The following is a 26,873-nucleotide window of genomic DNA, read 5'->3' as shown; positions in this document are numbered from 1 at the left end:
TCTACCTCAATTTCAATGGGAGAAGGTTCCTCAAACCCAAAAGGATCATGTGTTGATGTGGGATTATCATCAAGATGCAGATTTGTTGCTTGCTCTACTTCTTCCAATTCTTCATCATTCAAGATATGCTTTGGAGGTTTCACACCCTCCTTGACATTGCTTTCAAGCTCAATGGAAGAAGGCTCAATGGGATCTTCGAGGTGATTTGTTAGTGGGGACAAGAACTCATCAATGATTGAGTCCAATTCTTGATCACCCTCTCCTAATTCTTCAACCACTCCTTCCGACTCAATTGTCTCAACTTCCTCCCATGTTTGCGATTCTTTCTTCAACTCCTCTTCTTCAACTTGACGCTCCAAACTCACTCCCTCACTATGCTCCTTGGTTGATCCTCCACATTCGTCAATAGGAGTACTTGGGATGCATGAGCTTAGGTGGGAGGCCATGTGGTTAATGGCTTCCGCCATGGTAGCAACCATGACTTCTAGTTTCTTTAGCTTCTTTTGCTTCTCTTCTTGCCTTTGGATATAAGAGCTAATATCTCTTTGTTGTTCTTACAAGAAGGTTTGGAGAGCTTAATCCATTGAAGGAGATGGTGGAAGAGAGGGTTCATTGTTTAGGGGAAAGGCTTCATAATTGAAAGGCGGTTCATCTTGGTAAGGGTATGAAGGTGATGTATATGGAATTGATAGTTTTTGAGAGTATTGATGTTGGAATGGTGGTGGCTCTAAGTATGGCTCATATGGTTGTTGGTATGGTGGATATGGGTTAGGATCATATGGAGGTGAATGGTGGTATGGGGCTTGTGAGTAGGGTTGTTGAGGACTATGTTGAGGGAAGGGGTCATATACATGTGGTGGTTGTGGTTGACAACCACAATGAGGGTCACCATATCCATTAGGTTGGTCTACATTAGGAGTTGGATTATACCCAAAAGAAATCGGAGGAGGTTGTTGCCAAGAAGGTTGTCCATAAGCTTGAGACTCCTCCCACCTTTGATTTCCAAATCCTTGATGCACATCCTCATTGAAGCTTCCATTTTCATTTTCTACAACATAGTTTGAACCAAACTCATAGGCAAAGTGATGAGAATTCATAATAGACAAGGAAAACAAAAACAAAAACCAAGAAGAGATAAAGAAACAAGAACCTAACTAGTGACTCAAATAAGCAAACAGACAAAGAGCAAACCTATTCACACTATTAACATATATATAATAACCAATAACAAGCACACATTGCAATTCCCCGGCAACGATGCCAAAAACTTGATGTGAAGATTATCGTCAGTTAGGAATTTCACACAAATAATTCCATTGATAGTATAGTTCCCAACCAACAAACAATCCTCAATCAAAGTTTAATTTTTGGTTGCCACAATTCCAACCTTAATAAAAATAACCGAGAGTATTAGTCCCGGGTTATTCTCCCTAGGAATTACAATCGAGTGCTCAGTTATTGGTTATGAGATTCAAGGGGGTTGGGTTGATAAAACTAGAAATTAAAAAGGTAAGAAATGTAAATCAAATAACCAAAGAAAGCAATTACTAAAGAGAGACATTCATGGAAAGAATTGAGAATATAGGCTTTCTATCCTAGTCATTAATCATGATATTACAATTAACAAGATCTAATCCTATTAAGTAATCTTCAACATCGGAAGAAGGTACAATGTTATCTTCAACATAGGAAGAAAGTCAAATAGGACTAGTTAATCTCAATCGAAAAGTTCTAATCAACTCACTAATTGAATTAGCAAGAGATTAGAGTCAATGCAAACAATATTAACTAACAACTCTAGATCACCATCATAAGTTGGGTATTAATGACTCAAAATTGCCTAGTTTCTCTTTCCAAGCCAAGAATGCTCAAAAAGCTACTCTAACACCCAACCAAGCATTTTGTCAAACACTTGGAAGGCATAAAAGGAAAGTATCATAAATTGCAAGAAATAATAAAATCTACCACTACCCAATGCAAGAAATCAACAATAACCACAAAAGAAAGCAATATTAAACATGAAATACCTCAAATTGCATTAAAGGAAATTTAAATTTACAAGAGTGTTCATAAACATAAAAAGAGGCATAAAAGAGAAATTGATAAGAGGAACTAAGGAAATTAAAGCAAATCAAAAAGGAAAAGTAAAGGAAACTAAATCAAAACAAGTAATTAAACCTAAATCTAAGATGAAATTAAACTAAGAACCCTAATTTCTAGAGAGAAGAGGGAGCTTCTCTCTCTAGAACTAACCTAAGGCATGCTTTCTACACTATCTAATTGCTTTCCCTTTGTCCAATCTTGAATTCTGCATCAAATAGCCTCAGAAATGAGTTGGATTTGGGCCTAGAAAGCTCAGAAATTACCCCCAGCGTATTCACTTTAATGAGGTCACGAGATCAGCATCATGCGTGCGCGTAGGTGACGCGTGCGCGTCGCTGGCAAATTTCCTCCTCACGCGTATGTGTGGGGGACACGTGCGCGTGGCCATTAATGTCCTCCTCACGCGTACACGTAGTTGATGCGTGCGCGTGGCCTTCAATTCAGTAAATCTTCATTTCTTCATGAATTCTCCACTTTCCATGCTTTTCTCTTCACCTCTTCCATCCAATCCTTGCCTTATGAACCTGAAATCACTCAACAAATATATCAAGGCATCGAATAGAATTAAAGTGAATTAGATTTAGCTATTTTAAGGCCTAAAAAGCATGTTTTCACTTTTAAACACAAATTTAGGGAGAATTACAAAACCATGCTATTTCATTGAATAAATGTGAGATAAGTTGATAAAATTCCCTAAATTTAACATAAGATAAATCACAAAATTAGGGTTTATCACTAGCTTTGACAGGAGGTCAGCTCTAGCATTCCTCTCTCTGGGTACATGCTGGATTATCTCTGGGTTGATAGGTTTCGTTAACCTGGGAAGTCACGATCTGTGAATCGCTGCTGACTTCGACCCTTGATGCTCCAACTTTTTTGGCTAAGGTCAAGCCTCCTATCAAAGCCTTGTATTCTCGAACTTGATTGATTGCTCATAAGTCATGCCCTCTGAGCTCTCGAGAATTATTCTCACTTATCCAAATGCCTGGTTGGATGCTCCATCAACATGGAGCTTCCACCGTATTGGCGAGTTACCGGAGGGTCCCCTGTCACTTCTACCAAAAAGTCCGCCCATTGCTTGGGCCTTTATTGCATGCCTAGGCTCGTATTGTATGTCGTATTGGGACAATTCTATCGCCCACGTCATCATACAGCCCGCTAGGTCAGGTTTTCGCAGAATCTGGAGAATGAGTTGGTCAGTTTGCAATATAATTGGGTGCCCTTGGAAGTACTGCCTTAATCTTCATAACGAGACTAATAAGGCATAAGCCAGTTTCTCCTACTTGGTGTATCTCAGCTCCACCCCTTGGAGCACTTTATTGATGAAATACACTGACTGTTGGGCTTTATCTTCTTATCGGATGAGGACATCCACCAAGGCTTCCTCCGTCATGGCTAGATAAAGGTACATGGTTTCCTCTTCGTTCGGCTTCCCAAGGATTGGTAGTTCCGAGAAGATCTTCTTGAAATGGTTGAAAGCTTCTTCGCAAGCTGGGGTCCATTCAAAAGCTATTCCCTTTTTCATTAAGTTGAAGAAGGGAAGGGCTTTACAGCCGAGGCCCCAAGGAAATGGGACAAAGTCGTGAGCCTTATGGCCAATCTTTTCACGTCTTTGACACAGCTAGGGCTTGTCATCCGAAGGATAGCTTCGCACTTGTCTGGATTGGCTTCCACCCCCCTTGAGTTATCATGAAGCCCAAGAATTTTCCAGCTTCTTGATGAGTGGATTTTTGACAGTTTAGAATTCAGAATAAATTCTCGTTGCAATATAGTTTCTAAACCAACACTAATCCTTTCATACAAAAATTTGTTTGTCACAAGTAACAAATCCCTAAATTTATAAACCGAAGTATTAGAACCTCGAGTTGTTCTCCCTAGGAATTGCAATAAAGTGTCTTGTTATTGCTTATGAGATATTTGGGGGTTTTTGAGATAGGAGACAAGAAATGTAAAATGCAATGAAAACAAACTAACAACTATGAAAGCTCTTGGCAAGGTTATGAGAATTGGAAGTCCTATCCTCATTATCCTCCTCAATTGTGATGAGAATTGTCCATTGCTACCACTTAGTTAACCACTAACCATGGAGGAAAGTCAAGTGGATGAATCAACTTGATTCCACAAGTTCTAGCCAACTCCCAAGGGAAAGACTAGCTTTAGTGGTATCCAAATCAATTAGCAACTTCTAATTGTCAATCAACAAAGGAATTAGATAATTCAAGAGTCACTAATTACTCTACCTAGGCCAAGAGGAACAAAATCTATACTAAAATCTAACCAAGCATTTCATCAAACACTTGGAAGGCACAAAAGAAAAGCATAGTAAATTGACAACTAGAATAAATCTAACAACAATTATTGCAAAGAATTAACAACTACAACAACAATCAAAAGAAATACAATTAACATGAATTACCTCAACTTGAATTAAAAGGAAATAGAAGAAACAAAAGTAGATCTACAACAAAGTATAAGAACAACATAAAGGAAATTACAACAAAAGAATAGGAGAATGATTATTGCAACAACAAGGAATTGAAAGGTAGAAAAAGATGAAAACATGAACTAAAACCTAGATCTAAGATTATTGAACTAAACCTAATCCTAATTCAAGATAGAAGTGAGAGCTTCTCTCTCTAAAACTAATTAATCCTAATCCCAATGTGTATGAATGAGCCAAAAATGTCAATTCCCTTCAATCCTTGGTTCTTTAAAGCACTTTGGCGCCAAAATTGGTTGCAAACTGGTCCCCACAGCTTCCCAGAGTTCGCTGGCCATGTTTTCTATTTAAAAATCACGTGCGGCCACCGATGCGTATGCGCATAGCACGCGTGTGCGTCCCTTGAGGTTTCGCAATCCACGCGTGCGCGTACAATGCGCGTGCGCGTGGATGAAGATATCTAAATCTTTTGGCTTTTTCATGTGTTATCCACTTTGCATGCTTTCCTCTTCACTCCTTTGATCCATTCTTAGCCCTTTTCAACCTGAAATTACTTAACAAACAAATCAAGGCATCTAGTAGAATCAAAGGTGAATTAAAATCATCAAATTAAAGGTCTAAAAGGATGTTTTCACATTTAAGCACAAACCAAGGGAGAATCACAAAACCATGCTATTTCCTTGAGTAAATGTGAGGAAAGGTTAATAAAATGCTCTAAATTCAACACAAGATAAACCCTAAAAATGGGGTTTATCACTTCCATGGCAAATGCGCACTTGAGGGGGTTGAGCTACATGTTGTGTTTCCAGACGACCTGAAGACAGCCTCGAGGTCGGCAACAATGTGTCCTGGCTTGGCTGTCTTAACCAGGACATCATCGATGTACACTTCAATAGATTTGCCGATTAGATCCTTGAAGACTTTACTCATCAGCCTTTGGTATGTGGCTCTCGCATCTTTTAGTCCGAACAACATAACCCAGTAGCAGTAAGTCGCAGCTGGTGTTATGAACGTCGTTTTCTCCTCGTCGGTTCGGTGCATCGGGATCTGGTTATATCCCGAGTACGCGTCCATGAAACTTAGGAACCGGTATCCCGCTGTTGCATCTACCAAGACGTCGATATCCCGAGTACACACATTCTCCATTTTCCATTGGCTTTCTTAATGAGAACCATGTTCGGAAGCCACATTGAGAACTCTAGTTCTCTTATGAATCCTGCTTCTAACAGGCCGGCTGTCTGCTTGGCCACCTCGTTGGCTCTTTCCAGCGACATTTTCCTCTGCCGTTGCGCCACTGGCTTGGTGTCTGGTTTCACGGCAAGATGGTACATGAACTCGGGGTCTACTCTTGGCATATCGGCCAAAGTCCAGGCGAATAGGTCGTTGTTTGCTCTGACAGCATCAATAAGAGGTTCCTTTAACTCGTGGGGGAGGTTTTGGTTCATGAAAGTGAACTTATCCTCTATGTCTCCCAATCGGAACTTCTCTAAATTACCCTGAGGCTCAAGTCTCAGCTTGTCATCCACCCTCGCATCTAAGTCTTCCAGGAACACACCGGCTGCCTCTTTTGACCTCTTTCTCAGCGAGAGACTGGCATTGTCGCAAGTTATTATCATTTCCAAATCTCATCGGATGGAACCCACAGTTCCGTTATCTATCACAAATTTCATTGTTATAAACTTCGTGTATATGATAGCTAAAAGTTCATTATGGTCCTTCTTCCTAGGATGATATTGTAGGCTATGGAGTCTCTTAAGATCATGAATTCTACCATTACAGACCTCTTACTCTCCATGGTTCCCACACAGATGGGGAGTGAGATTAGCCCGTCACGTTTTATGTAGTTGTCGCCTAGGTCAACGACCCCGTGTTAGTGGGTTTGGAGGTCGGTTTCTCTGAGCCCCAAGGCATCAAACATGTTTCTAAACATGATGTTGGAATTAGCTCTGGTATCAACGAGGATCCGCTTTACTAGGCCCTTCCCGATCTTCGCTGTAATCACCATGGGTGGATTTTCGGAGAGATTGTGACACCACCAATCTTCTAGGCCGAAAGATATATCAGGGAATTCCTTGGACTAGGCTTTTGAGGTTCCTGACGAGATGGCCAAGATCTTGGCATCCTTTTTGGCTGCTGACTTCGATTTAGATGGTGTATTTTGTCCTACCATGACATTAATGACTACGGTTGGGGGCATTATTGGTGCTCTCGGGCAGCCCCTGCCTTGGCTTCACCGCACGGCTTTGATCTTCCTCGGACCGTTCTCGCTCTCTCTTCCTTGGTTCTCTTATAAATTGCGAGAACTCAGTCAGCTTGCCCTCCCGAATAGCTTGATCAAAAGCATCCTTCAAGTCGAAATAGTCCTGAGTCTTGTGACCGAAATCCTTGTGGTAATCACAGTAGAGACTCTTGTTTCCACTTGTCCTATCTTTTAGTTTTCGGGGCTTCGATAGGATACCTTTGTCTATAATCTGTTGGTAAACTTCCACTATCGGAGCTGTGAGAGGGCTGTAGTTTGTAAACTTGCCTACCCGGGAAAATGGCTTGAATTGTTTCCTTGATGTCCCTTCCTTGAGCGTCTCCTTTGGTCTCTCGGTGAATCCGGGTTGACTAGTAGGCGGGTTGGGTGGTTGCTGCTTATTGGCTGCCACCATTTGACTCACTTCCTCATCGTTGATGTATTTTCTTGCAACATTCTGGATTTTCTGCATGGTCCATAGGAGCTTGGTGGTAAGGTGCTTCGTAAAGTCTTTGTTCAACAGGCTGTTCGTCAGGCATAGGCTCGCCACAGAGTCCGTCAAGACGTCGATCTCTAGGCATTCATCATTGAATCGGTTAAGGAATTTCCTCGTCGTCTCACTAGCCCGCTGGGAAACCCCCAATAGATTGATCGGGTGGTTAGCCTTGGCTATGCGGGTAGTGAACTGTGCCAAAAAGTTGCGAGAGATATCCGCAAAGGCGATGATGGACTCCTATGGAAGCGCATTGAACCACCATATCGCGGGACCTGCTAGAGTTACTTGGAAAGCCCGACATCTGATGGCGTCATCGACACCCTCCAGATTCATCCTAGCCTTAAAGGCCGTCAGATGTTCTTGTGGGTCCTTCATCCTGTTGTACCTCATGTCTGTAGGCTTGTCAAAATTTTTTGGAAGCAGGACCTTGAAGATCGAGGGGTGGAAGGGGGTCGCACCCATGATGATGGGGTCCCGCCACTTTTTTACTCTCTCTTTTCTAATCTCTCAGTGGCCTTCTGACATACCACGGGTTGAAAGAAATCAGGCGTCAGTTCGTTCTTGTCTGTTGTTCCTTCGAGGGCTTCTTCCTCGGTCTTCCGACCTCCTGGTAGGAGATCGGGTGCGGGACTGGCTGGGGCTAGTGTTCTTGCTACGTCCGGGGCGGTAACAGTCCCTCGCCGCCAACTCCCTTTCTAGGTTTTACACTAGGTGACAAAGATCCTACATGATCTTTGAGCTATCGTCGCCCGTACTGCCAAACGGGCATCTTTCGGGAGATCTGGAGGGAGGGTCGCTCCAACGGGATCGTGGTCCCAAGGGTTCTTGGATAGAGGCTACAGAGCCTACCCGACTTCTCAAGCGGGGTCCTCCCTCCTCTCGTACCTCTTCTCCATGGGGAAAAAGCTCCATCCTCATGCTAGGTCCCCATAGATGGCGCCAATGTTCGTTTGTTTCTTGATGGGTCGGGTTGAGATGGTAACGGAGCAGGTGCGAAAGGAAGTCGGGACCTGAACGCGAGCTTGGATGGTGGAGCTTGGTTGTGACGTTAGCTGGACGATGAATAGGGCACTCCAAAACTTAAGTTTGTGTCTGTACAAAGGCGGCTAATTAGGATAGGAATAGTAACATACCTCTGGGGAAGGGTAGGTCCCTCCCTTTTATCCTCTGTACCCGCGTGGTCCCTTTATGGTCAGCCCCTTCCTTCTGGAAGGTTCTGATAGCTGTCTAGGTTCTTTGTGGAATGGGAGGTGATGTGCGGCTCACCTCTTGGATCGGGTCGGCGGACCCATTAGGCCGGTGGGTCGTAACTGGACCCGGCTTTTTTGTGGGCTATTGATAAACCACTATTTTATGGTTTATCTTGTGCTCAATTGAGTGGTTTTTATCAACTCTTTACCCACTTATTCATAATATTTGCATGGTTTTACATTTGCCTTCCTAATTATGTGCTTTGATTGAAAACATGCTCCTTTGATCTTATATTTGCTCATTATTAATCCTCCCTTATTACCATTAGATGCATTGATATGTGTGTTAAGTGATTTCAGAGATTACAGGGCAGGAATGGCTCAGAGGATGGAAAGGAAGCATGCAAAAATGGAAGGAATACAAGAAGTTGGAGATACTGCTAAGCTGTCCAGCCTGACCTCTTCGCACTCAAACGGCTATAACTTTAGCTACAGAGGTCCAAACGACGCGGTTCCAGTTGCGTTGGAAAGCTAACGTCCGGGACTTCGATTTGATATATATAATGCTATACTTTCTCTGATGCTAGGCAACGCGACTGCGTGCTCCATGCGGCCGCGTCGCAGTGACGAAAATCCAGCGTGGTTGAATTCGAGACCAGCGAATTCTGGGCTGTTTCTGACCCAGTTCTCGGCCCAGAAAACACAGATTAGAGGCTATAAAGTGAAGGAATGCATCCATTCATAAGGAGGATCTCATAATTCACTTTTTATGTTTTAGATGTAGTTTTAGAGAGAGTGGTTCTCTCCTCTCTCTCTCTCTCTTAGGATTAGGATTTAAGACTTCTCTTAGTTTTAGGAGTGACTCTCGATCCCAGGTTTAATGTTCTTTTCTGTTTAATTTCGTTTCCATTTTTATTCACCTTAGTACTTTAATTGATATTTATCTTTTGAATAATTGGCTTATGGCTTTCATGTTATGATTTTCTTTATTAATGCAATTGAGGTATTTTCAGATTTGTGATTTATATTTAGCTTTTTACATTCTTGGTTTTGGTTAAGAAATCAGTAACTCAGGAGTTATCCAATTCAACAGCATAATTGATAATTGTTATCTTGCCAATTGAATTGAACTTCAATAATCCCAATCTTTTCTTAGGAAATAAATAGGATTCGAAGATCAAACTAATAGAAGACGACCCGAGGTTTGAATACTCGGTTATCAATTTCAAAGGGGTTTGTTACTTGTGACAACCAAAAAGTTTGTACGAAGGGATTTCTGTCGGTTTAGAGACTATATCTACAACGCGAATGTTTTTATGAAATTCTTTACTGGCAAAAATTCCAACGTCAAAATGGCACCGTTGCCGGGGAATTGCAAACGTGTGCCTTATTATTGGTTATTGTAAATATTTGCTTTTTGATCTGTTTTTATTTTTATTTTTATTTTTGCTTTTTCGTAAATTAAGAGATTATTAGTTTTTATTTTAAAATTTTTATCTTATCTTATCTTATTTCAAAAATTAAATTTCAAAATTTTCAAAATTTAAATTTAAAAATTTTCAAATTTTAAATTTCAAATTTCAAATATTCAAATTTCAAAAATTTAAAATTCAAATTTCAAAATTCAAATTTCAAAATTTCAAATTTCAAATTTCAATATTTAATTTTCAAAAAAAAAAATTTAAATAACCTTTTAATTTCAATTTGTTTTTATTTTTGTTTTTAATTTTTATTTGCTACTATGAACTCTCACCCCTTTGGCTATGAGTCTGGTTACAATAATGTTGCAGGAAGAAAAAATTACAATGAGAACAGGCATCAAGGTTGGAACAATCAAAGATGGGAGGAGCCACAAGGATTTGATCAACCCTCATGGCAACAACCACGAGAGTAAGAGGAAGATGGTTAGTGGTTGGAGTTGTCATACAAGGTTCAACATGGTTGCATACTCAAAGTTTAAATGCAAAGGTTGGTGTAAAGCTCAACTGAATGGGTCTAGGACGCTGTTTGGTAGCTACAGTGAGAATTCACATTACTTATCACCCAGTTGGAAAAATACAGATCCCGACAAGGATGGGTGTAAAAACAAGATTTGGGATCTTGGAATCTGCTCTAACATCTGTTACCCCGGGAGCCTAAGAATTTGTTTGAAGCTTCTTAAGGGCTTTACATGCTTAGTTTGGGACCCCGGAGGTTACTGGAAGTACAAACACTGGTGGGAATTCCTGGATGAATACAAGCATAAGCCACCATAACAGGGAGCTCACCAAATGTCCAACTTAAGGACTTTAACTAAAAGTGCTAGGTGGGAGACAACCCACCATGGTATAATCATTCCTTTCTCAATTTTAATTTTATTTAGTTTTATTTGTTTTTGAAATTTTATCTTATTTTATTATATTGAACCTGGAGTTTTGTATTACATTCATATTAACATTGCATTCTGCATCTTTTCAGATTAAAAAAAAAAGAAAAAGAAAGCGAGCACGCGACGCGACCGCATCAGCGACGTCCGCATCGCAAGGAGATGGGAGACAATATTAATATGAATAGAGAGTTTCACAGGAGCAGCGCTGGAGGCGTGCCAATGGCACAAATCACCCCATGCGACCGCATCGCTGACGCGACCGCGTCATATGGGAATAATGGCCTCCCACGCGACCGCGTCACCCACGCGGCCGCGTGACCTGAAATCGGCGTAAAAAGGGTGTGTGGCAGAAAGTTGAGTTGGAGTTGGGCTGGACTCGTGCTGGAAGCCCAAGCCCTACCACGCGTCCGCGTCATTTTTAAAAGAAAGGCCACTCAAGCGATCGCGTCGACCACGTGATCACGTCACCCAGAATTTTGGTAAAAAGAGTTTCGAACAAAGAGTTGCGCGACCGCGAGGCTGCACTCGCGCCAATCGCACAAAACAGGCCACGCGATCGCGTGACCCACGCGTCCGCGTCGCCAGCGTCACGCAATCTATCCAGATTAGTGCCAATTTTCTTATCTTTTCTTTTCTAATCCTAATTTCTTCTATCTTTTCTTCTTTCTTCTTTCTTTCTTACTTTATTTCTTTCCCTTCTCATTCTTCTTATCTTTTATTTTATTTTATTTATTTGCATACTTTCATTCATTGCATATTTTTATTTTTCTAAATTTTTTATTGGTGTTCAAATGTTCTTATTCAACTGTTACATCTTTTCTGGTATTTTCTTGGTGCTTAGTGACTTGTTTAAATCTGATTGGGTAATATTATTTAAATCAATGCTAATTTTTATAATACTGATATTCCTTTTGCATTGACATGAACTTACATTGTCTTTCATTACCCACATTCTCCCCTCCTTTATTGCAAATTTTGCACCACTGGTATGCCATGGCTTCTATTATTTTCTCACTTACATGTTGAAGCTTTCATGTAAATGAGACCCTTATCATTTGGCATTAACCCACCCATACTTCTTTTATTTTCTTATCTCTATTTCTGGGTTACTCTTCTTCCCTTTTTCTTTCAGGATGACCACCCGGAAGGGAAGCGGAAGACGTACATGGGGAGACAGACAAGTCCATCTACACAATCCTTAGAGAAAAGCAACAGTTGAAACAACCCGTCCACCTGCAAATCTCAGCATGCACCGAGGACGGTGCAATCTTTTAGTGTGGGGAGGTCGATACCGATCTCCATGGGTTAGTACCTTTCTGTTTCAACACCAATGTTTAAATTTTCTTTGTTAAATTAGTTGTTGCATTTGCATGTTTATTTGATTTTATGCATTTAGTTACTACTTGGTTAAAGTAATAAATTTCTTTTAAGACCCTATTTTTTAGAGAGAAATTTCACTAATTTAATTTAAAATTTTTTTGTTAAAACTTGTTTGAAGTTGTATTTGGAACATGGTTTTTGAGCCAAAGAACATACAACCTGTGAGATTTGAGCTTATTTATATGGTTACATTATTTAACCATAAATATTTTATTCCTGTGTGTTTCCTTCTCTATGATTGTAATCTATTTTTTGTTTCATTCTATATGTCCAATATTTAGTGTATTTACATGCTTGCTTTAGCTCACTTATCCCAAAATTAGCCTACCTTTTACATCACCCTTGTTAGCCCCTTTGAGCTTTTAAATCCCTTCTGATTTATAACCACATTACTAGCCTTAAGTAGAAAAATAAAATAAGAATCCCAAGTTGAATCCTTGGTTAGCTTAAGATAGATATTGTGTAAAATTTAAGTGTGGGAAATTTTATAGGAACATGGGATGATATGAAAAACTAGGGAATTAAATTGAATAAGTTATTTGAAAATTTGGGAAGCATGCTCATGTGAAATCAAAATAATTAAATTACCATGTGCATTGAAGAAAAATATATTAAGTAATTAAATAAGGGGATACAAAAAAAAAGAAGAAGAAAAGAAAAAAATGAAAAAAATATATTACCCCAAATACAAAATAAAAAGAATCAATGCACATGGGACAAAATTCGAAAATAAGTTTGATACATGAGCATGTAATACAAAAGTGGGAAAAATTTGGGTAGTTAGGTAAAATATAAAATAATTGTATAAAGTATGTATATGTTAGGTGAGATCTTAGACTAATCAAGGATTCACTTTGTTAGCTCACTTAGCCTTATATATATATATATACCCTATATATATATATATATACCCTTACCCTTACCTTAGCCCCATTACAACCCTGAAAAGACCTCATGATGTTTACATTGGTACATTAAATATTTTGTTGAATGGTTAGATGAAGAACAAAGTTTGGAAAGCATGACTAGAGAAGAGTAGAGTGAATTACCCTATACACTTGAGAGACTAGAGTGATATACACTATCAGTGAGGGTTCAGTGCTTAATTCTATGTTCCCTGCTTTCATGAAGCTATCTTCTTACAAGTTTACTTGCTTTTTATTGTATGATTTGAATTAGTGAAATCTGATTTATATTTGTCTTGGAGGACTTATTTACTTTTAACCAAGTAGGTAGAAACATTCTGCATTTAGTTGCATTCATAGGTTGCATTTCATACATTCCACCATTCCTCTTCATCTTTATAGTTTCTCTTGAGCTTAGCATGAGGACATGCTAATATTTAAGTGTGGGGAGGTTGATAAACCACTATTTTATGGTTTATCTTGTGCTCAATTGAGTGGTTTTTATCAACTCTTTACCCACTTATTCATACTATTTGCATGGTTTTACATTTGCCTTCCTAATTATGTGCTTTGATTGAAAACATGCTCCTTTGATCTTATATTTGCTCATTATTAATCCTCCCTTATTACCATTAGATGCCTTGATATGTGTGTTAAGTGATTTTAGAGATTACAGGGCAGGAATGGCTCAGAGGATGGAAAGGAAGCATGTAAAAATGGAAGGAATACAAGAAGTTGGAGAAACTGCTAAGCTGTCCAGCCTGACCTCTTCGCACTCAAATGGCTATAACTTTAGCTACAGAGGTCCAAACGACGCGGTTCTAGTTGCGTTGGAAAGCTAACGTCCGGGACTTCGATTTGATATATAAGATGCTATAGTTTTCCTGACGCTCAACAATGTGACTGCGTGCTCCATGCGGCCGCGTCGCAGTGACGAAAATCCAGCGTGGTTGAATTCGAGACCAGCGAATTCTGGGCTGTTTCTGACCCAGTTCTCGGCTCAGAAAACACAGATTAGAGGCTATAAAGTGGAGGAATGCATCCATTCATAAGGAGGCTCTCATAATTCACTTTTTATGTTTTAGACGTAGTTTTAGAGAGAGAGGTTCTCTCCTCTCTCTCTCTCTCTCTCTTAGAATTAGGATTTAGGACTTCTCTTAGTTTTAGGAGTAACTCTCGATCCCAGGTTTAATGTTCTTTTCTGTTTAATTTCGTTTCTATTTTTATTCACCTTAGTACTTTAATTGATATTTATCTTTTGAATAATTGGCTTATGGCTTTCATGTTATGATTTTCTTTATTAATGCAATTTCCCCAATTTACAAGACTTATAACCAATAATAAGAACACCTCCCTGCAATTCCTTGAGAAGACGACCCGAGGTTTGAATACTCGGTTATCAATTTCAAAGGGGTTTGTTACTTGTGACAACCAAAACATTTGTACAAAGGGATTTCTGTCGGTTTAGAGACTATATCTACAACGCGAATATTTTTATGAAATTCTTTACTGGCAAAAATCCCAACGTCAGCTATGCTGGAACAACTGTGATATTTCACAAATTTTATTTTGTTACGTGCTTTTTGGTGCCCCTTACCATGTTTAGACATCTCTTAATTTATAGAAATACAAGTTTAACTCAGTGGAAAAGTGAAGCAAGGCAAAGAATTATGCTCTTAGTTTGAGTTTCACCAATTGCAGCGCTTTTTAAATTTTTTTTAAAAGGCTCCTGCATGTGCACTGTGGACCAACACATTATAGGTGCAACAATTGCATGCTCATATCAGTGCCCAAACACACATGTTTTCAGCGAGTTTGATCATCATTGATCGAATTATTAGTATTTTAGATTCTAATTTTGAATTGAACTGCCTGGACTATCGAGTCATCGAATTTTCAATCATACTTATTGGTCTAGTCCGGTCCAGTTATGATAATACTAATTTTTATTGTATGAGTAATAATAGTTCTTATTTTCTTCAATATGTGTGTGGTTGCTGCACCATGCAACAACCTATGGTAGGTCGTTCCGTTGAAATTTGACACATGGTGACCTAAAGGCTTTTTTTAGTCGATTAATGTTTGGTTTGAAATTGTAATAGGGTTGTCTGTCACTAATTTTTACCATGGTGAAAATTAGACATATTTAATGAATTTGAAGTTTTGTAGAGGTTAAACTAAATTTAATTTTCATACACTATTAGAACAAGAAGTTGTTACGGTCCAATATTTCAACTGGACTCGGAGTATTCTCTTAAAATAAATACACCTCTTTTTGGGGCTACGATTCACTATTAAATCTGTCTATAGATTCATCTGTAATACAAGTTTAGCTCAGGTGGATTTATATACAGATTTGGTCTTTATTATAGACCGATTTTTAGTTACTGATGGATTTTGTTTATCGGTAAAAGCCTCGTTGAAAATTATTTAGCAATGGATTTTTTTCCGTCAGTAATTTATCGACATATTTTTCTCTATTACTGACAGATTTTTCTTCAATAATCATCCCCTTTGTTCGGCTAAAAACGTCAGATTTTTTGACAGATTTTTTGTCGGTAACTAGCGTCAAACTTTCCGACAGATTTCTGTCAATAACTAGAGCCAAATTTTTCGACAGATTTTCTATCGATAATTGGAGCCTGGAAAAGCATTCACAACTCTTAATACATACAAATTTTCCGTTTGTAAATCTGTCAGTAAAGTAAAACATATTTTTTTTAGATTTTTTCATTACAAAATAAATCTAATTTCATACAAAATAAATATAAATTTAATGAAGACAAATATTCATCTAACTTGTATTCGAACATTTATAATATTTCAAAAAATAAATAAGTTCGTTGTATTATCAAACTAAAAGAAAAGTACTATAAACAAGCAAAAATTGAGGGTGGCGACAGAGGCGGTGGTAGTGGAACAACATTGGAACTACTTGACGCTCTAATATTCTTTTGTTTCAGCTTTTTCTTCTTTGCCTTTCCAATTGCCCATTCTAACTTCTTTTGAGTCTTTTTTAAAGGAGCCAAGCGTGTATCTAACAACTTACTAATATGCTCATTTGTCTGTTGAGTAACACGCTGAAAAATCTCTTCATTAAGATTATGAATCTATTAACGCAAATCAGGAATGAAACTTTGATTTGTAGATGCTATTCCAGATATAGAGTTGGCAGAAGTGGTTCTAGACTTGATAAAGCTAGAGAAGAATGCCCTTTTCTGTAAACTCGATTTTTCTTTATGTCACCACACACTTTTTTCCAAATCAAGTCCTCATTAAATGGTGGTAGTTCCATTCTCTGTGCTTGAGCTTTGGCATGTTGGGCCTGAACATCTGCCAACTTTTTTATAAACTTCTCATGTTGTACAATGATTATACCTGTAACACCCTAACTATCAGAATATCACGCTTCTGACTGCGCCACTCTAATAATTCGAGTATTACGATGACTCTTATAATATTTAATACTAAAATATGAGCCTGTTTAAAAACTTAAGTCATATTACCGCTCGAAATATTTTTTAATAGATAACATACATATGTATGTATATATATACATCTTATTAATTTTACAAGTATTACATAATCAGAATCCTATCCCTCTTATAAAACTTGTAAAGATAAAGGCGAGGGAAAAAGTAACTAATACAATACAATATCATTAAAATAGAAAAGAAAACTAAATAATCTCTTCCGAACTTCGTCGTCTATAACCTGAAAAAGAAAGGACCTATAGGGGAGTGAGAACATCGTTCTCCCAGGTTCTCACTATGGGGTTAGAAAATTACTATAATAGGATACGTGAAGATAAAACTCTTTTTAAAGCATAGTGATTAATAACCGTCTCATGTATCCTTTTAAAACCCAAAGATTTACCATTAAGAATCTGAAATCTTTTCTGAAAGAGGAAACTATTTATTTCTTCAAAATTCAAAAGCCTTTCAAAAGGTTTTTCCTAACAGCATGAATGACCAACCTATTCCAAGCATAGTTTCATTAAGTCTATGCTGAAACAGTTTAGTTTTTCATACTTTTCTAAACCAAAAATACAAACCAAATATGGCCTTCGGCCTATCTCATAACCAACCACGGACCTAGGCCCAAACAATTCAAACAACAGCCAATCCAACCAATTTTCAATCACAAACACAAGTAGGAATGTTCAAGCACACTCAAGCAGTTACATCAAGTAGAGAAAATAGAAATTAAACATAATTATTCACATAGGCAAACCTAGTACAATATGCACACCCAAACAATGTCACATAGATGCAAATGATGAATGTCTGCCCTATGTCTGATGAGTCTCATATGTCGGTTATCAAGCCAACCCGATAAGTCCGGCTGCTAAACCATGGACTGTCCCCCGACGCGCATCCCCAAGAGTCTATGCATAGTTTTTTCTCATATTTATAAATTTCTCAATGGGGGTCAACCTTCCCGGGAATTTAGAGTGCCTGGTCACATCTTACGTCGTAGGGTCAACAGAGTATCGAGTCTCGACCTGAAACACATAGTGGCAAGCGACGGTACTTTACCCAGGGAAACTCGTGTCTTAGATAAAAGAAGTGCAAAAGCCACATATTCATTTATTCATCATCATTTCTGCACTTCATTAACAATTCATATCAAATCAATCATCATTCAAGCCATAAGTCACTTTTTTCTCAAATCTCTTTACTTGGAAACCAAAATCAATCCATCTCAGTCTTAACTTTAAAATCCTCATTTCTCAAATCATTTTAAACTCACGAAATACTTTTTCTCAAACATAAATTCCTCTTTTTAAAACACAGTCACCCTCAACATCTTTCCAAAACATTTCAAAAACCACACCAAATCAAAAGTATTTTCTAAAAGATTCAAAATCATTCATCCTAAAATAGAATGTGGTAATAAAAATTTCTCAGCAGAGTCTCAAGACTTTAGGAGAGTGTAACCAAATTCATTTCCTCAAATTGATTAAAATCTTTAAGACCTTAATTTCTTGATTCGAATAAATAAAAAGAGAATTTAAGCCAAACCAAGTTGTATAATCAATTACTTCGAACAAATTTTCAAAGAAACCATATCTTTTACTTAAACCAAAACCAACTCCAATTTCATGATTAAATCCGAAGCATTTCTAATTTGCCTAGAAATTGTTTTAGTTTTGCAAAACTCAGAATTTAAAGAATACTTTAAACTTTTCCTAAGACCTTGTAAAATGAGACTTGTCAATCGAAATTCAAGTTCTTTCAAAGTCACTAAAACTCCTCTAATTGAAAATCCTCAAGCCAATTTCCAAAGGCATAAACCCTTTTCATATTTAAAATAGCCTTAAAACATAAGTTTCTTCTAAATGACTCGCTCCCAAAAGAGATAGAATACTTTTCTTAAGAAACTAGACTAAGTCATAATTTTCTTTTTAATACTTCTTTTCAAAACATAATTCATAACTTTCTCAAACAATTCAAATGAAATAATAAAGGTCTTAAACTCATAATTTTCCAAATGACATTTCAATAAATTCTCGGATTTTATAGGAATTTTGGCAGTACCTCCCCTAAAATTTGGTCTTTGCCACCCTTTCCGGGTCCCAACCAAACTATTCCACAACCCTCTTTAACGGGTTCAAAACCAAATTAGTTCAAAATCAAGCTGAATCCAAAAGTGCATACCATTTTCATATTTCAAGAAAACCAATTCAAACTCGTTTTCAAAACTTTAAAGAAACAACTTCGAGACCATCCGTTTAGCAAAACAAACAATAATCCAGTCAAACAAACATTCATATCCAACCAAGACAACCAACAATACATAAGACTAGTACAATCACTAACGATACGTTTCTAACAGCAGTATCCATATATAACAATTCCAATTTATAAAGTATAGTTTTCTGAAAAAGGCCCCTACCTCGATAAGCGAAACCATAACCCAACGCATCACAGAAAAATCCTTTCTCTCGGCCCACGATTAGCGAAAGCCGCAATCTCAGCTCAAACCATTCTCGCAACAACCATAGCAACATTTATGCAACATGCAATATTCAGAACTCGAACCTATGTTACCAAACCTCAGTGTTTATAACCAAACATAACAGAAAACTAACTCAAGGGTTTTTGAAACATAACTACTTACTGAAATAGCAAAACGAAGCAGCCGAAAACTCTGAGCATGACATGCAAGCACCGATACTCAATCTTATGAGAGACAATATTGCAACACCTCAACATAAGATAATAGAACAGCGACAAAAGGCTTTTCAAAATGAAACACTTACCAAGCCAGAGGATTCATCGGCGGTCTTCGGCGACGGAGGTAAGTTACGGCGACACCCAGCTCCTCCTCCTTCCACCGACCCAGACAATGGCTGTAGCAACATGCAGTGACTATAGTATTCCCAGACTTTGAAAAGGACAGAATCTAATAACAAGACCATTACCGGTAGTGGATCCTGGCGACGCAACAACATTCTCCGGCGGCAGAAGTGGCTGTCTGGATGGGGATGATGACGGCTAAGGTCCTGTGATGGTGACGTGAAAAGCTTTGTCTCCTTCTTCTGTTCGCAGTTCCAATGGTGGCAGCGATGGGGAGTGATGAGCGGATAATTTATATGCTTTTTGGCATTATTTTTAGTATATTTTAGTTAGTTTTTATTATGTTTTTATTAGTTTTTAAATAAAAATCACATTTCTGGACTTTACTATGAGTTTGTGTATTTTTCTGTGATTTTAGGTATTTTCTGGTTGAAATTGAGGGACCTGAGCAAAAATCTGATTCAGAGGCTGAAAAAGGATTGCAGATGCTGTTGGATTCTAACCTCCCTGCACTCGAAGTGGAGTTTCTGGAGCTACAGAAGCCCAATTGGCACGCTCTTATTTGCGTTAGAAAGTAGACATCCTGGGCTTTCCAGCAATATATAATAGTCTATACTTTGCCCGAGATTTGATGGCCCAAACCGGCATTCCAAGTCAGCATAGAAATTCTGGCGTCAAAACGCTAGAACTGGCATAAAAGCTGGAGTTAAACGCCCAAACTGGCACAAAAGCTGGCATTTAACTCCAAAATAAGCCTCTACACGTGAAAGCTTCAACACTCAGTCCAAGCACACACCAAGTGGGCCCTGAAGTGGATTCTGCATCATTTACTCATTTCTGTAAACCCTAGGTTACTAGTTTTCTACAAATAGGACCTTTTGCTATTGTATTTGAACACACTTGATCATACTTTTGATCTTGGTTCTTCTGGTTCCCTCTCTGGGGCCGAAGCCAATGATCACCATTATCACTTTTGTATTTTCAATGGTGGAGTTTCTACACACCATAGATTAAGGTGTGGAGCTCTACTGTTCCTCATGAATTAATGTAAAATACTATTGTTTTTCTATTCAACTCAAGCCTATTTCTATTCTAAGATATCCATTCGTTCTTCAACATGATGAATGTGATGATCCGTGATACTCATCACCATTCTCACCTATGAACGCGTGCCTGACAACCACTTCCGTTCTACATGCAAACAAGCTTGAATGTGTATCTCTTGGGTTTCTAATCTAAGATTGGAACCTTCGTGGTATAGGCTAGAATCAATTGGCGGCCATTCCTGAGATCTGGAAAGTCTAAACCTTGTCTGTGGTATTCCGAGTAGGATCAGGGAAGGGATGACTGTGACGAGCTTCAAACTCGCGAGTGTTGGGCGTAGTGACAGACGCAAAAGGATCAATGGATCCTATTCCAACATGATCGAGAACCAACAGCTGATTAGCCGTGCGGTGATAGCGCATTTGGACCATTTTTACTGAGAGGACGGGAAGTAGCCATTGACAACGGTGATGCCCAACATAAAGCTTGCCACGGAAAAGAGTATGAATGATTGGATGAAGACAATAGGAAAGCAGAGGTTCAGAAGGAACAAAGCATCTTCATACGCTTATCTAAAATTCTCACTAATGAATTACATAAGTATCTCTATCTTTATTTTATGTTTTATTCATATTTTAATTATTAATTCTCTATAACCATTTGAATCTGCCTGACTGAGATTTACAAGATGACCATAGCTTGCTTCAAGCCGACAATCTCCATGGGATCGACCCTTACTCACGTAAGGTTTATTACTTGGACGACCCAGTGCACTTGCTGGTTAGTTGTGCGGAGTTGTGACAAAGAGTTGATATTACAATTGTGCGTACCAAGCTATTGGCGCCATTGATGATCACAATTTCGTGCACCAGGGAGAGATGGCGACGACGGGACTGATGGCAACGAGTTTGGACGGCGGCAATGGCTTCATGGCCGTGACTGGGCGCAGCGGTTTATAAAATAAGGTTAAAAAATCTAAATATTTAAAATTAAGGCATATAAAATATTCGCTATTTTTCAATTATAAGAACTCTAAATAATAAATAAGAATTCGCTCAACTTACATACAAAAATCTCTAAAAATATAATCTTAAATAAATATAATAGATCATAAATAAATCAATAACTTTTCAAAATTATAGGTCTTACAATACCAAATATATAACCAAGCCTCAAACAATATAGTACACTATTTCACAATAATACGGTACTTACGTAAATCAACACGGCTCATTATTTTGTAATAAAGAACATAACATAGGATACTTTAGATCATTCTTCATAATGATATATGTATGTTTTTAGGAGACTTAACTACTAGTTTGCAATATTGTTGGTTTTTTTTATTTATTTTTGCAAAATAATCTGCTTTAAGATATTATCACATATAAGCATTATTTATACCAACATTCAATCACTTGCCACCAAAACACTAAGAGTGCTTGATTTAACTATCTATCACATGGTTTCGTCTGAGGAACAATAATAAGGATGGAGGTTAAGATATATACTGTAAACGAGAAAGGTTTTTGAATTGACTAAGAATAGTTTTAGTGAATGCATTTGTACTTAGATCAAGATGTTCCAAGGATAAGAGATTTCCAAGTTAGGGTGGTATTGTTTCGCTAAGGCTATTATAACTAAGATCCAAATATTTCAAGGATGACATATTTGTGAGTTGAAGGGGAAACCAACTAGATAATTGAAACTAAGATTAAGATACACTAAATGCTTGAGATTTGATAACTGAGAAGGGATTTGTTGCAGATGATCAAAATTATTCCCTCCAAGATCAAGATACTCTAAAAAGAGCATATTTTCCAGGTGAGGGGGGTATGTTTCCACTGAAGGAACAAAAAGAAAGATTGAGGTGTTTCAAAAAGGTTAAAGAGCCAATGAAAGAAGGGATAAATGTGGTGTGAGTAAAAGAATTACCACTAAGGTCCAAATAGTTCAAATGACTTGTGGATTGAATTCAACTCTCACATCATAAAAATTTAAAAACCCAGTTATTTACAAATTAGAAAACGTCACCTTTATTAAAAGCATATTTACTATATCTAAATTTGCATTGTAAAACCTATTCCGAGTGAAACAAAAGTTGAAAAGTCGAAAAGTTGAAATACATGTTTCTCAACAAGAATTGGAACAAAAGTTATTTTCATATAGAACTATAAGGAAATCATAAGGCACATGCATAAGTGATGAGCGGATATTTTATATGCTTTTTGGGGTTAATTTCATATAGTTTTTAGTATATTCTAGTTAGTTTTTAGTTTAATTCCATTAGTTTTTAGGAAAAATTCATATTTCTGGACTTTACTATGAGTTGTGTATTTTTCTGTAATTTCAGGTATTTTTCTGGCTGAAATTGAGGGAGCTGAGCAAAAATCTGATTCAGGCTGAAAAAGGACTGCTGATGCTATTGGATTCTGACCTCTCTGCACTCAAAGTGGATTTTCTGAAGCTACAGAACTCAAAATGGCGCGCTTTCAATTGCGTTGGAAAGTAGACATCCAGGACTTTCCAGCAATATATAATAGTCCATACTTTTCTCAAGGATAGACGACGTAAACTAGCGTTCAACGTCAGTTCTCTGCCCAATTCCGGCGTCCAGCGCCAGAAAAGGATTAAAAGTTGGAGTTCAATGCCAGAAATGGATCCAAACCTGGCGTTGAATGCCCAAAACAGCCTTGTGCACGTGAATTATTTAAGTCTCAGCCCCAGAACACACCAAGTGGATCCCAGAAGTGGATCTCTGCACCACCCATCATAGTTTACTCATTTTTTGTAAACCTAGGCTACTAGTTTAGTATTTAAACAACTTTTAGAGACTTATTTTGTATCTCATGACATTTTTAGATCTGAACTTTGTACTCTTTGACGGCATGAGTCTCTAAACTCCATTGTTGGGAGTGAGGAGCTCTGCTGTGTCTCGATGAATTAATGCAAGTATTTCTGTTTTCTATTCAAACATGCGTGTTCCTATCTAAGATATCCATTCGCGCCTAACTATGGAGAAGGTGATGATCAGTGACAATCATCACCTTCCTCAATCCATGAACATGTGTCTGACAATCACCTCCGTTCTACATCAGATTGAATGAATATCTCTTAGATTCCTTGATCAGAATCTCCGTGGTATAAGCTAGATTGATGACGGAATTCATGAGAATCTGGAAAGTCTAAACCTTGTCTGTGGTATTCCGAGTAGGATTCTGGGATTGGATGATTGTGACGCACTTCAAAATTGCGAGTGCTGGGCATAGTGACAGACGCAAAAGGATAGTAAATCCTATTCCGGTACGACTGAGAACCTGCAGATGATTAGCCGTGCGGTGACAGCGCACTTGGACCCTTTTCATTGGAAGGATGGATGGTAGCCATTGACAACGGTGACCCACCAACACACAGCTTGCCATAGAAGGACGTGCATGCATGAATCAGAGGACAGAGGAAAGCAGAGATTCAGAAGACAAAGCATCTCCAAAACTCCAACATATTCTCCATTACTGCATAACAAGTAACCTTTAACCCATGCTCTCTTGTTCATTTGCAATTCAACTGATAAATATAATTAACTTCCTGACTAAGAATTGCAAGATAACCATAGATTGCTTCAAACCAACAATCTCCGTGGGATTCGACCCTTACTCACGTAAGGTATTACTTGGACGACCCAGTGCACTTGCTGGTTAGTGGTACGAGTTGTGAAAAGTGTAATTCACAATTCGTGCACCATGTTTTTGGCGCCGTTGCCGGGGATTGTTTGAGTTTGGACAACTGACGGCTTATTTTGTTGCTTAGATTAGGAAAAAAATTTCTTTTTGGTTTAGAGTCTAGAGTCATTGTTCTTGTTATTTTAAAGCATCTTTTTCGAAAATCAATTTTTAAAATTCAGATTTTTTTCAAAACCTCCTAACCACTTTCTCTCTCCTCAATTTTTCAAAAATCTTCACCCATTTTTATTTATCTTTATCTTATTTTCGGCACCTAACGTCACTCCAGTTTCTAACTCTGGCACTCAATTGCCAGTGAGGGATCAGACACACACAAATGCTGAAAGCAACCCCTCTAAAAAGGCTTCTTCAACCACTTCTGTAGGCAATAGACCTACAGCAACTAAGGTTGAAGAATATAAAGCCAAGATACCTTATCCTCAAAAACTCCGGAAAGAGGAGCAGGATAAGCAATTTGCTCGCTTTGCAGATTATCTCAGGACTCTTGAAATAAAGATTCCATTTGCAGAAGCACTTGAGCAAATACCTTCTTATGCCAAGTTCATGAAAGAGATCTTGAGTTATAAAAAGGATTGGAGAGAAACAGAAAGAGTTCTCCTCACTGAAGAATGCAGTGCAGTCATTCTGAAAAGCTTTCCTGAAAAGCTTAAAGACCCTGGGAGTTTTCTGATACCATGCATATTAGAAGGTCAATGCACCAAGACAGCTTTATGCGATCTTGGGGCAAGCATCAACCTAATACCTGCATCCACTATCAGAAAGCTTGGCTTAACTGAAGAAGTTAAACCAACCCGGATATGTCTCTAACTTGCTGATGGCTCCACTAAATACCCATCAGGCGTGATTGAAAACATGATTGTCAGAGTTGGGCCATTCGCCTTTCCCACTGACTTTGTTGTGCTGGAAATGGAGGAGCACAAGAGTGCTACTCTCATTCTAGGAAGACCCTTCCTAGCAACTGGACGATCCCTCAGCTTCTGCAAGAGTTTGATATAGAAATAAGAGACAGAAAAGGGACAAAGAACCAAGTGGCTGATCATCTGTCCCGGATAGAGCCAATAGAAGGGACGCCCCTCCCCTCTCTTGAGATCTCTGAGACTTTTCCGGATGAGCATTTATTTGCCATTCAGGAAACACCATGGTTTGCCGATATTGCAAACTATAAAGCTACAAGGTTCATACCCAAGGAGTACAACAGGATACAAAAGAAGAAATTAATTACTGATGCAAAGTACTACTTGTGGGATGAACCCTATCTCTTTAAGAGATGTGCAGACGGAATAATCCGTAGGTGTGTGCCTAGAGAAGAAGCACAGAGGATCCTGTGGCATTGCCATGGATCTCAATATGGAGGCCATTTCGGAGGTGAGCGAACAGCCACCAAAGTCCTCCAATGTGGCTTCTATTGGCCCACACTCTAAAGATTCCCGAGAGTTTGTACGTAACTATGACAGTTGCCAAAGAGCTGGTAATCTGCCTCATGGTTACGCCATGCCTCAACAAGGAATATTGGAAATTGAGTTGTTTGACGTATGGGGAATTGACTTCATGGGACCTTTCCCACCATCATATTCAAACACTTATATTCTGGTGGCAGTTGACTATGTATCAAAATGGGTTGAGGCCATTGCCACACCCACCAATGATACTAAAACAGTGCTGAAGTTCCTCCAGAAACATATCTTTAGCAGGTTTAGTGTCCCTAGAGTACTCATCAGTGATGGGGGCACTCACTTCTGCAATAAACAGCTTTACCCTGCCATGGTTCGGTATGGAATTCGCCATAAGGTGGCTACTCCATATCATCCACAAACTAATGGGCAAGCTGAAGTCTCTAACAGAGAATTAAAGAGAATCCTAGAACGGACAGTAAGTACCCGTAGAAAAGATTGGGCACGGAGCTTGGATGATGCTCTGTGGGCTTACAGAACAGCATTCAAGACCCCTATAGGGACCTCTCCATACCAACTTGTGTATGGTAAGGCATGTCACCTGCCCGTGGAACTGAAACATAAAGCCTACTGGGTAACCAGATTCCTAAACTTTGATGCCAAGTTAGCAGGAGAAAAAAGATTGCTCAGTTAAATGAGCTAGAGGAATTCAGATTCACAGCTTTCGAAAATGCCAAGCTTTATAAAGAGAAATAAAAAAAGTGGCATGACAGAAAGCTGTCATCTAGAATCTTTGAACCAGGACAGAAGGTTCTGCTGTTTAACTCTAGACTCAGGCTATTCCCTGGGAAATTAAAATCCCGGTGGAGGGGACCATACGTGATTACAAGTGTATCACCATATGGTTATGTGGAGCTTCAAGATATTGATTCTGATAAGAGGTTCATTGTCAATGGACAGAGAATCAAGCACTATCTTGAAGGCAACGTTGAGCAAGAGTGCTCAAGGTTGAAGCTAGACTAAAAGCTCAGCAAGGTCCAGCTAAAGACAATAAAGAAGCGCTTGCTGGGAGGCAACCCATCCATGGGGCATCAATCCTCTAAGCATTTTGCCCTATTTCTATTTTTATTTTTATTTGTTTGTATAGAGTTCATTGATACTAAGGTAAATCATCATTTTCATAAATTCACAGGGTTACAGAAGGAATCTACACACAAAACAGAGAAAGGGAGCTCACTGGCAAAAAAACGCCAGTGAAGGTCCATTTTGGGCGTT

At 38.6% G+C, this 26,873-nt stretch overlaps 1 protein-coding gene across 1 annotated transcript; it reads right to left on the bottom strand.

The window, feature by feature from the left end:
• On the bottom strand, positions 6,718 to 7,668 carry LOC107646726. Its single transcript, XM_016350889.1, has 2 exons — positions 7,564 to 7,668; positions 6,718 to 7,515 (listed from the first exon to the last, which is right to left on the bottom strand). The coding sequence occupies exons 1-2, from the start codon at positions 7,666 to 7,668 to the stop codon at positions 6,718 to 6,720; spliced, it is 903 nt and encodes a 300-aa protein (XP_016206375.1).

Source organism: Arachis ipaensis, chromosome B06 (genome assembly GCF_000816755.2).
Source record: "Arachis ipaensis cultivar K30076 chromosome B06, Araip1.1, whole genome shotgun sequence".
Lineage (NCBI taxonomy): Eukaryota > Viridiplantae > Streptophyta > Magnoliopsida > Fabales > Fabaceae > Arachis > Arachis ipaensis.
The sequence above is the reverse complement of the archived record's forward strand: the minus strand, read 5'-3'. Positions and strand labels throughout refer to the sequence as shown.